At 43.2% G+C, this 16,750-nt stretch overlaps 1 protein-coding gene across 3 annotated transcripts in view; it reads right to left on the bottom strand.

Moving 5' to 3' along the window:
* The window catches only part of RAB3GAP2 (RAB3 GTPase activating non-catalytic protein subunit 2), a 189,861-nt gene that overhangs the window by 126,546 nt on the left and 46,565 nt on the right, over window positions 1-16,750 (bottom strand). For all 3 annotated transcript variants that reach the window (XM_078784331.1, XM_078784333.1, XM_078784332.1), the window contains exons 11-14: window positions 16,176-16,255; window positions 15,043-15,132; window positions 10,143-10,282; window positions 6,631-6,838 (exon numbers count right to left, since the gene is read on the bottom strand). In XM_078784331.1, the coding sequence (XP_078640457.1) occupies window positions 6,631-6,838; window positions 10,143-10,282; window positions 15,043-15,132; window positions 16,176-16,255 (518 nt within the window). The remainder of the gene's footprint in view (window positions 1-6,630; window positions 6,839-10,142; window positions 10,283-15,042; window positions 15,133-16,175; window positions 16,256-16,750) is intronic.

The following is a 16,750-nucleotide window of genomic DNA, read 5'->3' as shown; positions in this document are numbered from 1 at the left end:
CAACATCACTGCTCTAGATAAAAAGGTGCAAAAACAGATCCTTGCAACTACAGACCAATCAGCTTGCTCCCAATAATCAGCAAGGTCATGGAATCAATCATCGCTTCTGACATCAAATCCTTCCTCTTCTCCAATGGCTTGATCTCTGATCATCAATTTGGATTCAGACCAGGTCATTCTACTCTGGACATGCTGCTTCTGCTGTCTCAACAATGGATGGAGGCCCTCAACGCCAAACAGGAAATCAGAGCCGTCTCCCTTGACATATCTCATGCCTTCGATATGGTATGGCACCCCGCTCTGCTCACCAAACTCTCCTCCTATGGCATCCATGGAAATCTCCACGCATGGCTTGCGGACTTCCTTTCCGATCGCAGTCAACGTGTGGCCCTGAACGGAATTCTCTCATCTCCCCTTCCTGTTCAGGCTGGAGTTCCACAAGGCAGTGTTCTGGGCCCTGTGCTTTTTCTGGTCTTCATCAATGATCTTTCCGACTCTCTGGAACATCCTCTCTATCTCTTTGCTGATGACTCCACTCTCTGCTGCTCCATACCTCATCCCCCAGATCAGCAGGCAGCAGCCTCTTCACTCTCTGCAGACCTGGAGAAAAGCACAAACTGGTCAAACAAGTGGAACATGTCTTTCAATCCTGACAAAATCTCATACTCTCACTTTGTCTCTCCGAAAAGACCATCTGGAAAAACCTCCCATCCATTTTCTCAACAATCCTCTTGAAGAAGTTCTGTCACTCAAGCTTTTTGGTCTCACTATCTGCCATGATCTTTCCTGGGAAAACCACATTTCCAAGCTGGCCTCCAAAGCCAGTCGCCAACTAGGCATCCTCCGTCGTACGCAGTCCTTCCTTGGTACATCTGAGCTCCTCACCACATACAAGGCTTTCATCCGTAGCTCAATGGAATACTGCTGCACACTCTGGGCTGGTGCTCCTGCCTCACACCTAGCTCGGCTTCATGCTGTAGAAACCAAAGCTTTCAGGATCACTGGAATCTCCCGCGATGAAGCTGATTCTCGGGGCCTTTCACTCTCTCACCGCAGGCAGGTAGGTGGTCTTTCTGTCTTCTACAGACTCCTCTCTGGCGTAGCTCCCCCAGCTCTGTCTGTGCTGTCACCCCCAAATATTCCTGCAGGATGCACAAGAATTGCCAGCAACCCTCTTCTGGTGAAATTGCTAAAATCAAGACTCTCTGCTCACCTTCACTCAATTATTCCTCTTTTTCCCCGCCTCTGGAACAAACTTCCCTACTCCCTTCAATCCCACTCCTCCCTCCAGGTCTTTAAAACAGCTGTTAACCACCATCTCTTATCTTCCCCCATCCAAAACCTTGATCTTTTCTACCCCCATTAATACACCCCAAATCCCCATCTTTCAATCTCCGACTTAATTCCTGGAAATTCCTTGTAGTGTCAATTTATTTTGTACCGTGTACCCCTTCCCTCCCTCTCTCCCCCCCCCCCCCCCCCCCCCCAGCCCTCTCCCTTCGAACAGATCTCCCGATGTCCCTATTCTCTACTATTGTGCTTGTGTGCTTCCCTCTCTCCCCCCATCTTGTCTCACCTTTCCTTTATTGTTTTGCATGTCTGTTTATGTTTTTTGTGCTTTATGTGGTAATATGTGTTTGATGTGCTAGCTCTTAAACGAGCCTCGATCCTGTACACAAAAAAGAAGAGAGAAAAAAAGATACTATTGCACAACTTAGCAGGAGTGACCATGTGCCAATATCATTCTATATGACAATTGAAGCGACCAACTGCAGTACACCAAGGGACAGGCTTGGAGGAACGCAATTCACCGATTCCTTTGTAAGCAGAACGAGAATCACGACCACAGGTGATGCTCTTCATTTTCACAGAATCCTCGCACATGGCCTTCCTTGTCCGCTCTCATCGAATATAGTTTGATGCTTCAGCGAACTGAACAGCTCAACTCTGCCATCAAGCCTGACCCTATAGCATTGGCCAAATGGAATCCAGTGTCCCTTGGGAGACAAAGTTCTTCTTCACCTAATGGTGGGTTCCAAGACACTCTCAGCAACATCAAGGATGGTAATCTTGAAGGCACTCCACAAGTCTTCAGTTGTATTGTATACCATATAAGCCAGCTGACTGTACACATTGACTTCACCTGAAGGACAACATAGAAATCAGATCGACTACATTTGAATCCATAAAGATGGAAGTGCTGTGAAATTTGCCAATACTCTGCCAGGTGCAGACAGTGGGACAGATCAATCCGTGTGGCAAAACCACGAGTCAAATTGAGAAAGGTAAAAACAAACAAATAAATAACTCCAATCAGATATGAATGATCTGAAAACATGTATAAACAATATGCAATAAAGCTGAAAACCGCTTTGCAGAGCTGCATTTGGTTGACAGAATGCCAGACCATTGTGGCAAGAGGTCGAAGACATTGTAAAAACTAGAATTGCACTTGGTAAAATGCATGCCTCCGCCAGGCTGAATAGTTTACGTATTGTATCCCACTGATTGGCTGGATCTGGATCCGGATCTTGACCAAAGTTGAATCGTTTCTTCCTTGTCACACACCCGACTTGTCCACCAAGTTTCATCTGAATCCTCCATAACTTTTTGAGATATAATTCTATATATCGTTTTTGGTCCACTCAATGGTAAAGAAACACTTTAAAAAAAGTTATAGTATCCGGAGTCGGATTCGGATCTTCACCAAAATTGCACACTACTGTGCAATTTGCACACTCTTACAATACTCAAAATACTCAAAATACTGTTGCACACTCTTACAATGTCTCTCTGAAAGGACCGACTGGAAAACCCTCCCATCTACTTTCTCAACAATCCTCTCCAAGAAGTTCTGTCGCTCAAGCTTTTGGGTCTCACTATCTGCCATGATCTTTCTTGGGAAAACCACATTTCCAAGCTGGTCTCCAAAGCCAGTCGCCGACTGGGCATCCTCCGTCATGCGAAGTCCTTCCTTGGCACACCTGAGCTCCTCACCACATACAAGGCTTTCAGCCGCAGCTCAATGGAATACTGTTCCCCCCTCTGGGCTGGTGCTCCTGCCTCACACCTGGCTCGGCTTCACGCTGTTGAAACCAAAGCTTTCAGAATCATTGGAATCTCCTGCGATTAAGTTAACTCCGAGGGCCTTTCACTCACTCACCGCAGGCAGGTTGGTGGTCTTTCTGTCTTCTACCGACTCCTCTTCGGCCTTGCTCCACCAGCTCTCTCTGTGCTCTGTCCCCCCAATATTCCTTCAGGTCGCACAAGATCTGCCTGCAACCCTCTTATGGTTAAACTGCCAAAATCTAGGCTCTCTGCTCACCTTCACTCTTTCATTCCCCTTTTCTCCCACCTCTGGAACAAACTCCCCCACTCCCTTCAATCCCACTCCTCCCTCCAGGTCTTTAAAACCAAAGGTGGGCGGTCCGCTTCGAAAGTCCGCTTATCCGCTTATCCGCTGCAGCGGACTAACGTTTTCGAAGCGGATAAGCGAATCGGAACAACCCCCGGAAACCGAAGCGGATAAGCGTAAGCGGACTACCGAAAAATTAAAGCGCATCGCGATTCGCCAAATCAGCTGTTAGCCTGAGCCGTTACTCTAGAATTGTGAATATTTATTTAAGTGAATAATAAGTGAAAACTGAATATTTTATTGGACGCTAGAGCGGCAATAACGTCAAGATGGAGAGATTTCTGACTCTCCAGCCCAGCGGCAGTGCCAGGGACAGGCACACGAGCGACGCAAACCAGCAGTCCCAGCACAGCGACATCCACAACCCGGCGGTCAACAACAACAACAACATTTTGAATAAATTTTATTTCAATAAAAATGTATATTTTTGATCTTAAAAGCTTTGTTTGTCTTTGTAGTAGTTAGAAATGGCTATTTAGGCTTAAAAAGCATTAAATTCCCTTTAGAAACGTCAAAAATCGCTTTAAAAACGTCGAAGCGCTTTTATAAAATCGAATCGAAGCGGATAAGCGGATAAGCGGTAAGCGGACTAAGATTTTCGGCCGCTGAAGCGGATAAGCGAATCGGACTACACGGGCTGGCGGAGCGGATAAGCGGTAAGCGGACTTAAAATTTTCCGAATCGCGCCCACCTTTATTTAAAACAGCTGTTCACCACCATCTCTTATCTTCCCCCATCCAAAACCTTGATCTTTTCTACCCCCGCTAATTCACCCCTGGTACACTTCTTTTTTTTTTTTGAAATTCCAACTTCTTTCCTGGAATTCCTTGCAGTGTTCATATGTTTTATACCTCTCCCTCCCACATTTCTCCTGATGTCCCTGCTCTCAAATGTTGTGTTTGTGTCCTTCCTCCTCTCTCCGCATCTTGTCTACCGCTCCCCTTGTTTTTTGTGTTTTATGTGCCGGTTTCACTTTTTGTGTGATTAATGTTCGCTCTTTCACGAGCCTCGATGTTGTATACAAAAAAAATTAAAAAAAATAAAAATGTATCATTTCGTCCTTGTCACACCCAAATTCTTCGCCAAATTTTGTCCGAATCTGTCCACAACTTTTAGAGATATCCTGCTCACAGACAGACAAACAAGCAGACAGATACCCACCCACCTTCGGGGGTGGAGGTAATAAGAGGTCAAAAACAACAGACCAAAAGCAAGCAACAAAAAAAAGAAAAAAAAAAGAAAAAACTTTAGAGGCCATTTTTCCCCGCAAAGCGGGGGTTGGCCTTTTCGGGCACCGTGGTTGTTGTTGTTTTTTGGTCCCCTTTTTGAAGCAATGTTTTACGGCCGGGATGCCCTTCCTGCCGCCAACCCTTTTTGTCGCCTTTTACGACAAGCAGGGATTTACCAGTGAACTGGTACTCAATTAGCCGACCTCGGAAGGATGACAGGCTGAGTCAACCCCCCTGGCGTTAATTCAGCGATCGACCGGGATTCGAACCCAGGATCCTAGGATCCTAAGCCGGCACCCTTAGACGGTCAAAGTCTGTAATAGGTCTATAACTTGAGAACGCCTAAAAGAGAACTAATTCAAACTTGGTACAGATATGTATAATGATGTAAAGATTAACTGATTAGATTTTGGGGTCCCGAGGTCAAAGTTCAGAAATCATGTCAGATAAAAATGTGATAACTTGTGAAGAGCTGAAGGGATTTAAATGAAAACTTGGTACAGGTATGTATAATGATGTAATAATGTGAGCAGAGGCATGTCGGTGGACGTCCTGATGTCGAAGAGTGTCGTTGTAGTTTAAAGTTAAAATTGCTTTCGACCACGAATCGAATGTACATGCTTACAGTTTATTACAAAAATGCTTACTGAAAAAGCTGGCGAATGGAAAAGCGCCAAGTTAGAAAGAATTCCAATAAAACTCTTCTATGTATAGTTGGGGAGGAGGCAATCAAAATTTTAACAGCTATCTGTACACAGATCTGGAGCAGTATTGGACGGCATTAAAGGTGGAAGCAGTCAGTCTGCATATCATTGCCAAAGAAAGGGGATCCAAGAGAATGTTCAAATAAACAAACCACTGCTTTGATAGTAGATCTCCGGTTTGGGAAGGTCACACCTTCCCAAACCGTCAAACCCACAGCGTCACAGAAGGCCATTGTTGCAATATCATGGGTGGTTGTTGCTGGGTCAACACTCAACTCGCTGGCATGGTGACAGTTGAAGTCGCCACAGACGAGTAACAGAGATTGGGATGGTGATTATGAGTTGATCCAAGTAGAGAAAATAGAGAGAGGAGTATAAAGAGTCGTCAACATTGGGTGGACACACACAAACAATAGGTGAGTGTGGAGAGGTGAACGTAGCCAGAGGTATTCCAGAAGGCTTGGAATTAGGAATTAGGATGGGGAGCGGCCTTTCAAAGCTGAAAAGGAAATAGCCAGGGAGAGAAACAGAGTTCGAAGTATCCTGTGAGAGAAGCATTTCTGTTAACCACACAATGTCCAGAGCAACAGCAGCAACCTGAATGAATGGAGAGATCAGAAATATTAGAACAGAGACCTCAAATATTGGTGGATCACAGTGAGGGATGGAGAGAGAGGAGGAGGAGATGAGGAGCGGCTGAAGTATGGGGTTGGGCACACGGCAGTGGCAGGGGTTGAGAAACATGCAGCGTGGGGAGGGGGAGTGAGATGCGCTGTGGGGGTAGCGCAGGTTAAGTATTCTATGAATACCATCTAGTTTTATCATGATTTTAAATCATTCTCACAGATGCTCCAGCAGTTTGGCATGTACTTTGACTGTTCCAGTGGCTTTTCTATACAAGATCTAAGCTCAGGAAAGAGCGAGATGACCGAGGGTTAAAAAACAAAACAACATAATGGCAGTTTTGGGGCAAGAGGAATGAATTAAAGCTACAGATGAACAAAACAAGCAAGGGAATGAATGAATAGGAAAAAGAGAAGAGAGTGAAAGGAAGGAAATCAAAGTAACCTTCAAATAATAGAGGTGAGTTAGGTAGGATTAATGGGGATAGAAAATATTGTGGGATGAGATGGAGAAGATGTGAATTAGTGGTGCACCACCTGACTGGAGCCCTGGAGGGAAGAGTACAAATAAATCACCCCCATAGTGTAGTTCCCCAAACGGGAGAAAAGAGGAACAAAACAGTGGAGGGGGCAGTAAGCCGGGATTTTTGGAGTTTCACCTGCAGTTCTTCCCGACATTGAAGGCAGCAACACGTGGTCCTTGTTGTGTGCTCCACACCTCCAAGATTCCACGGCGAGGAGCATAAATTACCAGAAACTGGGCAACACGACAGTGTCGAGGCTCAGACGGTTGGAGTGAGCCATGACTGTCAGAATCTCCACTCTCTTCAGTAACCTGAATCCACCCAACTTGGGCATCCCTGTATCCTGAGTAAAGAAAGAGCACAACTCCCAAGTTAAAATATCTTTCTCGAATGGGTATTATAATGCATACTGTTGGATCAAATTTATCAAAAGCACGAACCATATTACTTTGGTATCAGAAGGCAAGATTAATAAATCAGTGGCCAACGTGTACTTTGTCTCGATGATAAATTTCTGAACGATGTACCTTCCACCTGAGAATGACCATTATACACACACAGTCACACATTATATATGTATATATATAGCCATGGCACACCATATATTTGCCCTACCTCCCCAACCCCTACAACCCACCAACCCTCTTAGGCTGCTCACAAAGGGAGAGGTTGTTTCTGGTTATTAATAATAATAATAATAATAATAATAATAATAATAATAATAATAATATAACGACTTCACTTACAAGGAAAAGAAACGATGACACAGGAGGAAGCCATTAGCCATATGAAAGCCTGTGATAGCTTTGTCAACTAAAGATTGTTTGTCCGTGCTCTATTCTTTCAAATGCTGAGCGGGGAGAAGGCTGATTGGTCTGTCGTTGCAAGGATCTGTTTTTGCACCTTTTTGTGTAAAGCGGTGATGTTGGCTGATTTCCAAGGTGATGGCAGATGATCTTGAGCAAAAGAGAGGGTGAAAAGAACAGAGAGAGGGAGTCAAAGAGGTGCGGAGCAGGATTTTAGGTCCAGTTAGGTCCAGTTGCAGAATCAGAGTCGAGGGTTGACAGGTTACTCTCAATGTTGCCATCCCATTCATTCTCTGCATTCAACAGCATTTCCATATTTCTCTTCCATATTTCTCTTCCATCTTCCTTTAATTCCATCTGGGTCCACAACGATTTGTCCCACTTCATCCTTCAAGTAACTCACCCCCATCACATCACTCCTCTCTTTCGCTATCTGCTTTGCAATCCTGAATACCGCTCTCTGACCCTCTTCCTAATCCAAGCGTTCTCCAAACATTTTCCTACATGCCTCCTGTGCCTTTGCTCCCTCTTTCTTTGCAGCCTTCTTGGCTGCCTTATAACTTTCGTGCTCTGCCTTTTCTGTTGCCATTCCCTTCACCTTCTGCCCCTCCTTGAACTTCTTCCTCTTCTCGTCAATCCTCTTTCCAACTTCATCATCTTTCCAACTTCTGCTGCTGCCAACCTCCTGTCCCCCCCCATCCGGACCAAACTCAGATCCTGGGGGGACAGGGCCTTCTCCATCGCTGCTCCCACACTCTGGAACTCACTACCTCAAACCATCAGAGACTCCTCCTCACTCACCACATTCAAATCATCACTCAAGACCCACCTGTTCAACACCGCATTCAACCCCTGACCGTCTCTTCTCCTTCTCCTTCCTTTCTGTTTGGTTATTTAATTATGTATTTTTTGTCTTTTTTGTCTTTGTTTTACGTACTATGTAAAAGCGTCTTTGGGTTTCTTGAAAAGCGCTATACAAAATAAATGTATTATTATTATTATTATTATTATTAAGTAAGGAAACAGCACACACCATATTTAAAGTCTTTGGTAGGACTTGGCCGGGGTTCGAACCAACGACCTTCCAGAATCAGAGCGGCCGCTCTAACCAATTACACCACAGAGTCTAACCTGGTGTTGGGCTAGCGGCTAGGGTGCCAGCTTAGGATCCCAGGATCCTGGGTTCGAATCCCGGTCGATCGCTGAATTAACGCCAGGGGGGTTGACTCAGCCTGTCATCCTTCCGAGGTCGGCTAATTGAGTACCAGTTCACTGGTAATTCCCTGCTTGTCGTAAAAGGCGACAAAAAGGGTTGGTGGCAGGAAGGGCATCCGGCCGTAAAACATTGCTTCAAAAAGGGGACCAAAAAACAACAACAACCACGGTCCCCGAAAAAGGCCAACCCCTGCTTTGCGGGGGAAAATGGCCTCTTAGTGTGTTTTTTTTTATTTTTTATAGTCTAACCAATGAGTCCTCAGATGTTCTGAAAAAAACGCCTTTGTAATCCATCACAGATGACCACATTTTCCTGTATAATTTCACATCCATGACAGGCCAGCAGCAGCACTTGCCCTCTCTAGTGACTTTAATGGATTGAATGAATGATCGTTTTAAGGCCATTTTCCCCACTAGAGCGGGGGTTAGCCTTGCGGGCCCCATGACAATCATGGTTCCCTGTTTGAGGCAATGTTTTTATGGCCGGATGCCCTTCCTGGCGCCAACCCTTAGTCGCCTCTTACGATGCGCAGGGATACGGTGTACCTATTCTAAACCGGGGTACACACCGGGATCATTCATCCCAGCAAGCTGGTACTCAATTTGCCGACCTCGGAAGGATGACAGGCTGAGTCAACCCCCCTGGTGTTAATTTTAGCGATCGAATGTGATTCGAACCCAGGATCCTAGGATCCCAAGCCAGCACCCTAACCGCTAAGCCAACACCAGGCTACACAAGTGACTTTAATGGAGTACACAACCTTTAAAGGAAAAAGTATCAAATGCTGGTCTACACACTTAGAATATGTTTTCCAACCCAGGGAAATTCACACTCAACCTTTTTGTCCAGACTGATCATTAAATGAAGGAATCAATCTATCTCCACAAATATCCGCTGGAAAAGGTTCAAATGAAAAACCCATCCTTCAAGTGAAGGAACAGATGAGCATATTCCAATGATATATAACTGACAGCAATTTTTTGTGGATGGCAAAAGTACCACGTTTTCAAATCTGAGTTGGGCCTGATGCTGAATTACAGCATGTCTTAGAAAGGAAAGACTTCAGTATGTGCTTCATGGAGATGGCAGGTTCCTTTCAGTGGGGTGGGCTTTTCAGAAGGAAAAAGCTGCTTTATGGTAATATTGACCTACATGGATTATCACTCCACAGATTACATGTTGGGCAGGATATCTGGAGGGGTGTAGCTATGAACTTCAAGCATCAAATATGGCTGTTCACTTCCACCTGTCATCCCCCAACCATACTAATGATCTCTTCTATCCTCATTAACCCTCCCCAAATGCAACACTTCCCAAGTCATTGTATTTTCTCTCCTTCTCTCCTCTCCCCCTGTACTTATCAACAATCACTTTAACTCTCATTGACTGCTTTTACTATGCAAATATAGCTCAGCTTTTTATCACTTTAAACATTGTTTACTTCCTTGTGCATGCCTCGTCTGCCTGTATCTTCCAACCATGTGGTCAGTATGTCCACCAGCTGTTTTGTCTTTTCCACCTCTTACATTATTGACCTCTCAATAAAGGAAAATGAAAAATAGTAAGGCATCAAGATGAATTGAGGAATTAATTGAGGAAACAAGTTTTTTTTAAATCCCACTCACCCTTCCACATTCTCACAGCCAGGCCACGCTGAAGATCCAAAATTGTGACCCGACCAAACTCGTCGGTAATGGCAGCAAGAGTATTGCATGGTGATAAGGTGATTGACTCTCCACAGCGTCGAGAGTCTGGCAAACCAAACCTACCACAGTACACCATGATTCACACACAACTGGAGATCAATTTGGGTTGGAATACAAAAATGAATGTCAAATATTTTCAAATAATCCACATCATTGGCAGAGATCAAAGGACATTTAGCCTTGCATCATAGAAAATCACTGTTCATAGCTCTAAAACTCAAAATTGTGTCAGTTCTGTGTGAACTGATTATAATCACTACTATAATTTGAGAAGTGTTTGGATGTTTGACTCCTATAAATTCCTAAACCGCTGGATGGAACGAGTTGAAAACTGGTGGATGTACTCGGCGTGTGCCTGGGGAGGTTTTAGGTGGTAAAATAACATTCTACTCCAAGAAGTGGGAACATTATGAGAACAAATCTTTTCTGGAGATCTCCCATCCATATCCATGATCTTTTCTACCCTTATTAACCCCCCCAAAGCCAGGCTCTTTCCATGTTTCTAGGTTACCAGGTTCCCCCCTGCTCCCTCCATCATCCTCCCCTTCTCAATCAGAATTCCATTGTCTCTTTTCATTTTGTTTATTTGTTCCACTAGTACACCCACTGCTTATGGGAGCCGTGGGAAGGGTCATGTTATTATCCCCTTCAGGGTATTTTTAAAAATCGGAAAAAAAAAATCCATCCAAAAAATCCATCCAATCCAAAATCCAAAAATCCAAAAAAAAATCCATCTCTCTCCACTACCCCACTCTCTCTTTTCCTCCCAACCCTCCCCCCCCCCCCCACCCCAATCTCTCTATTTCCCTCACCCCTCTCCCTCTTCCTTCCCCTCCCTTCTCCTCCCATTTGTATCCCTCCCACCCATACCCCTTCCCCCTCATTCTCCCCTTGCCCACCTCTTGCCCCATCCTCCCTCCCCTTGTCTCTCCACCTCCCTTCCTGTTCCTCCACTCCATCTCCTCTCTCTCTCACCCCTCTATTAATATTCCTGTCACGAAGCAACCCAACGTTTCCTGGCAACACCGGGTACCTTTGCTAGTGTTACATGAATTTAGATATAGAGGCCTCCTAAAAATTAATCCCCCTGGCCATTTTTTAAGATGGCCACCAAACATGTACGATTTTATATAATCTGTTTCATATTTTACATATTTATATGATCAATATTATATAATGTAACATATTTTTCTCATATTAATGGACTCATGCACGCACTCTCTACTGGAGTGGCAGGAACAGTCATGTTACCATCCTCTTTGGGGTATATAGATTACAGTACATTTAGGCTCAGGTCCGTTCATCTGTGGTGGATGTGATAAGCATAGTCCTCAGATGCAGTGTTAGGATGTCCTCAAGGATGTCGGGATTCCTCCAAATGTCTTGCTGTTTAGTGTTAAACAGCAGTGGTGACTGTTTAAAAGGGCAATCATATGCGTTTGTGGTTTGTTTGTTTTTTTTATTTTGGTAGGCCTGCCCCCCCAAAAAGGTATTTGTACACGTTAACATGGCATTTGTCCAAGACGGAAAAAACCCTTGGGAAGGGGTGATATTATTAATATCAATTTAGTTTGTAATAACTGATATTATGCTGTTATAATTGGTGTTGTTATTATTTTTGTTATTAAAAGCAGCCTTGGAAAATAGCTACGATTAGCTATTTGTACACCTTAGCACAGAGTCTGCCCTAAGCAGAAAACCCCTTTGGGGAAGGGGGCAAATTAAGTCGCTACAACTTACATGTGTGACACTTGGTCCTCCTGTCAAGATTGGTTGAGATTGAACGAGTAACTACCAAATGTATCGCGGTCAAAGAACCAGCGAGACAGTTTTTATCTGCATATTCTACACACTAAAACACCAAATTACGTATTTTAGTATGATACATTTATATAATGTTTTCACGTATGATTGATTTATAAATGTATAGTCAGTGACGTTTAGACTAGTCCTTAGATGGGTAGTAGGCAGCCATATTGGAACGTTATTAGAATGTTATAAATATACATTATTATTATTCGTTTTTCCTACTGCATGAGACAACATGACTTATGATTATTGCACTTCATGTGTGGCTTGAGGTGTGATCCTATTTCAAAGGTAAGATGTCTGTTAAATAAAACAAAAGTTTTGTCATTCAGTAGATCGCATCTTAAGTGAGTAGATAGATAACACAAAGAGGTAATGGATCGACATTCTGGAATAATTTTCCCTCAATATCACCGATGAAGTGATCCACATGTACATGTTATGAATGCTTGTAATGAAGTTGATTGCTAATTATGTAATCTTGAATTTGTGCCTGCTTTTGTTTTGGGGTTTTCACAACAATATATGCCAAATAAATTTCTATAAAAGCATCGTCATTTGTCCAATTTATGGAAATCATTTTTGCTTGCATAAATGTTATGGGCATGTTTAATTTAAACCTTTACCGCATTGTATCATTTAAATTGATCAAAAAGAACAATGGCTATTTATCATTACCTTTATCCCTGTGAGTACAGAAAGAGTTATTTGCTCATATGCAGAAAGAGTAGCCTTGAAAATGGCATCACGCAGGAGAATCAAGTGAAGGTTCATTCTATAAAATATCACGAGTACCAGGTGAAGTAATATGTCAAAGAGGATAAAACATGCAGACTCAGTGACACAATAATATTCTGGGCACCATGATCAGATTAACTGGAACATCGGCATTATTTGTCAAAGCCTTACAAATGAGCCACTGCTTTGTCCAGCTAAATTGAGAAGAAAATACCATGGGACTCTGCTATTCGCGGGGGATACGTTCCTGGAAAATGCGCGAATTGTGAAACCGCGAATAGCTGGGGATTGTTTCAATGGAAAAAGGGGGAATGGTTCCCGAGTCGCGAAAATCTGCGAATAGAGAGGAATAAACCACGAATGGCGAGGCAAAATCCACGAATGGTGAGGGAAATCCCGAGAAAGTCGACGATAATCCACGAAGGTTGATGAAAATCCCGGAAAAGGCGAGGCAAATCCCACGGATGTCTGCGATAATCCCGTAAATGGCAAGGCAAATTCCACGAATGTTGATGAAAATCCGTGAATGCATGCCGTGCCAGTTTCAATGGGGGAAAAGGGAGACAGTTCATTGCACTAATAGATACTGTGGAGCGTTTTCATTCTGTCCAGTAACTTGGGGGGATGACATGTTACGCAACTGGTGGAACATCCCACGTAGCTCTCGATTATAGTGCGGCTAAAAACCACGGCCGAAAAGCCATGAAAACGCAAAGCACACAGCAGTGAATGTAGAAGCAGGTCATGCTCGTGGCTCGTAGATTTTTTTGCGTATGTCCAGCTACTTTATGCATGGTTGGTGAAAGATGGGTTTTATAAACATGTCAAGCTAGCGGCTCATGGGGAAAAAATTTTGCGCCCCTGAAAAACCGAGATTTCGCGGAACACAGCCGCAAATAGAAAAAAAAAACGCGAATTTGCGGGACACTTTTCCATGTATAGATAAACAGGTCGCATTTTATCACCTGCGAATAAGTGGAACCCGCGAATAGTGGAACCGCGAATAGGGGTCCGACTGTACTTAGGTCATTGGATACAAGTGTATGGCAGAAAATCTGGAAAGCTCCCTTTTCAATTGGATGAACTTGAGGGCTATGGTGTTGAATCTGCTATGACTGCACACGATTCCTTTTGATAAGGGATTTGTAGCCTCGTTTCAACCCCCAAAAATGCTGCAAACTGCTACAAGCAGTTGCAGAGATCAAACTGGTGGTGGTAGTGATGTTCCAAAGGGACCCACTTGTACAAGATCAACATTGTTGCTCCCATTCAGATGGACTTCATGAAGCATTGCCATTTCAGCTGGACAGACGAGTGTGGATCAGTGCAGCTTTGTAGATTGTGCAGTTAATGGCTGTGCAAAAACTTCCAGACAATTCTGAGCTTGGAATTTCCTTTGGGACAGGGAAAACATTTATATATCTGGCAGCTACTGAGATAGCGGTTAGCCTTGACTCAGATAAAACTCGTGCACTTTCAATGTTTCATGCAAAGCCAGGATGCGATACAGTCAGCCTTCATTAGGCATGGGAAGACAAGTGCATGGAAGACATGGGCATCTCTGCCGGAATTAACAACAGCACTCCTTAGTCTTTCTGATGCTCCACATGACATTCCTGAGGATAGTATGAAGGCAACTGAGTGGTTCGTCATTCCGCTCTATGACAGAAAAAGCAAATGTACAGAAGTAGATGTTGCAAGGAGAAAACGTTTTGTCAGAAAAAATTCAGTGGACCAAATTCCACTAAAGAGCTGCATTGGAACAGCACGTCCGAAGAGAGTCATATCAGGTCAGACATGTGTGGGGTTCAGGCACTGCTCTCACGGCCAGAGATTACTTCTCCTTCTGACGGATGGGTTGGATTTTGAATCCAGATGGACTATAAGAGCGCCTCTCTGGACAACTCTACCTGAAGCCTCAAAGACCTGTTATGAGTTGACTTCATGTAGCTGGAAGAAAGGATGCAAAATTGTGGGCTGCCAAGTGCAAAAAGGCTGCTCTCAAAAGCACAGCTCTCTGTTTGTGTGAAGGAGAATATTCTTAAAACTGGCTGGGACACTAATGAAAAGGAGCATACACAATGCCTTCACAAAGTATTCACACCCTATGACTTTTTTCCACATTTTGTTGTGTTACTGCCTGAATTTAAAATGGATTAAATTGAGGTTTGTTGTTAATGATCTCCATATAATACCCTATAATTTTTAAGTGGATTTTTTCTTTCATCACAATGCACTTCATAATAAGGCAAGCAATATATTTCCAACTAACCGGACGGGTAAAGCGGTGGCAGGTTCCATTTTAGGCTTCTGTTTCTGTTGCGGGTCTGCGACCTGACGTCCTTTCCAGCCAAGCCAGCCACTAGGAAGAAAATAAGTTATTGGAAAAAGATTTCCACTAACTTTTTTCACAGTACCAATTCCAGTACTCCAGAAGTACCAATTCCAAAGTAAAAGTTTGAATTCATGCAATCCTAAACTTATTTCATCATTACAAATATAATCCATTGGTAAAATAGCAATATTAATTTTCAAAATGAGCAATGTAATACAGAGATAGTGTCAATGGCATATGTAAAAAGTGCTGTTTTCTGGTGGAAATGTCAATGAGGAAAATAATAGGAGGAATGTCTCCACATTAGAGATAAAAACCAGTGCATTTTTTGTATTAAAAGTATTGGCTCATGGAAGAGCCAAATGACAAAGTAGAAAGCAGTACAATGAAAAGACAGTAGGAACAATGGGAGAATCAATGGACCAAAGAAGGAGAGGCATGAAGAGCAGAAAAGAAAGAGGAGGAAAGGAAACAGTAATCTGCAAATAGATGGGAAGAGGTAAGGGAGGGATTGTGAGGACAAACGCTTATGCATCGGGATGGAGGATAACCTGAGTTGATAATGTAATGCAAATCTGAAGCCCAAGATGAAAGAGTGCAGGGATTGAACAAACTGAGGAAGGAGGCTTCCTCCCAAACAAAATAAGAGAGGAGCATGGGAGTGGAAAATGAGCAGCGAGCTTGCATTTTAGAAGTGTCACAAAGAGTGAGTTGCTGGAAGAATATGTGTGACGTGAACGGACTGTAAAAGGGACAGAGGGATGAAAGAGCCAAATATAAAGATGTGAAAAGCAGCAGTGGAGAAAAGAGACAACCAACCCGTCTGCAATGAGAGAAGAGCAAGCCCTGTGTTTCTGCTACTTTGTGAGAATGCCAATGATATAGAAAACTATGAATTCCACATCATCCAAGAGATACAAGTGTGAAGCCAATTTGACCAGCCACTATGCTCTGAAGGAGAGTTATTAAGGATACTTTTAGATTGATCAATCAAGAAAATGTATAAACTTAACTCACAATCTCATTTTTTCACACTGATACAGAATGTAAGGTGAATAAATATGCCTTACCTTGCTGCAGTAAGGAATGCTGATGTGAGTTTGCTTGCTACTGCAAGGGCCACATGGGACAGCAACGGCTGACTGCTCCACTGAATGGAAATCGACCAAAGGCAATATGAAATAACACAACCTTTGCACCTACACTTTTAATATGCAAGAATTTCTTAACATCAAGTGCAATACAAACAACAACTTTTTTGGTAAATTAAAATTTATTACCACAAAGCTAAAATTGTAATTTCAAATAAACCTTGAAGTTAGAATATAAACAAATGAACACCCCCTGCGTTACTACCCCATGCCAACATTTATACACAGTAGTTTTATAAACACAATCCTGTGGTGAACCTGGAAAGATAAACCTATGTTATAACGCACAACCCACCAACATCTATACTTTGTGATATAATGGTTAAAAGTGGTTCCAAGGTAGCATTGGGTATTTATTTTTAGTTTAATTTGACATAGTCTTTTTTTTTTTTTTACCGCGTGTGCAGCCGTGTTGTTTTTCTTTCTCCCCTCTCCGGCTCTGTAATAAAGTCTCTGTCAATGAGAACCGTGTAGTAATCAGGGAACGGGACTCT

This window comes from Myxine glutinosa, chromosome 9 (assembly GCF_964187855.1).
Source record: "Myxine glutinosa chromosome 9, kmMyxGlut1.1, whole genome shotgun sequence".
Lineage (NCBI taxonomy): Eukaryota > Metazoa > Chordata > Myxini > Myxiniformes > Myxinidae > Myxine > Myxine glutinosa.
Note: the sequence above shows the minus strand (reverse complement) of the source record. Positions and strands in the feature narration are given on the sequence as shown.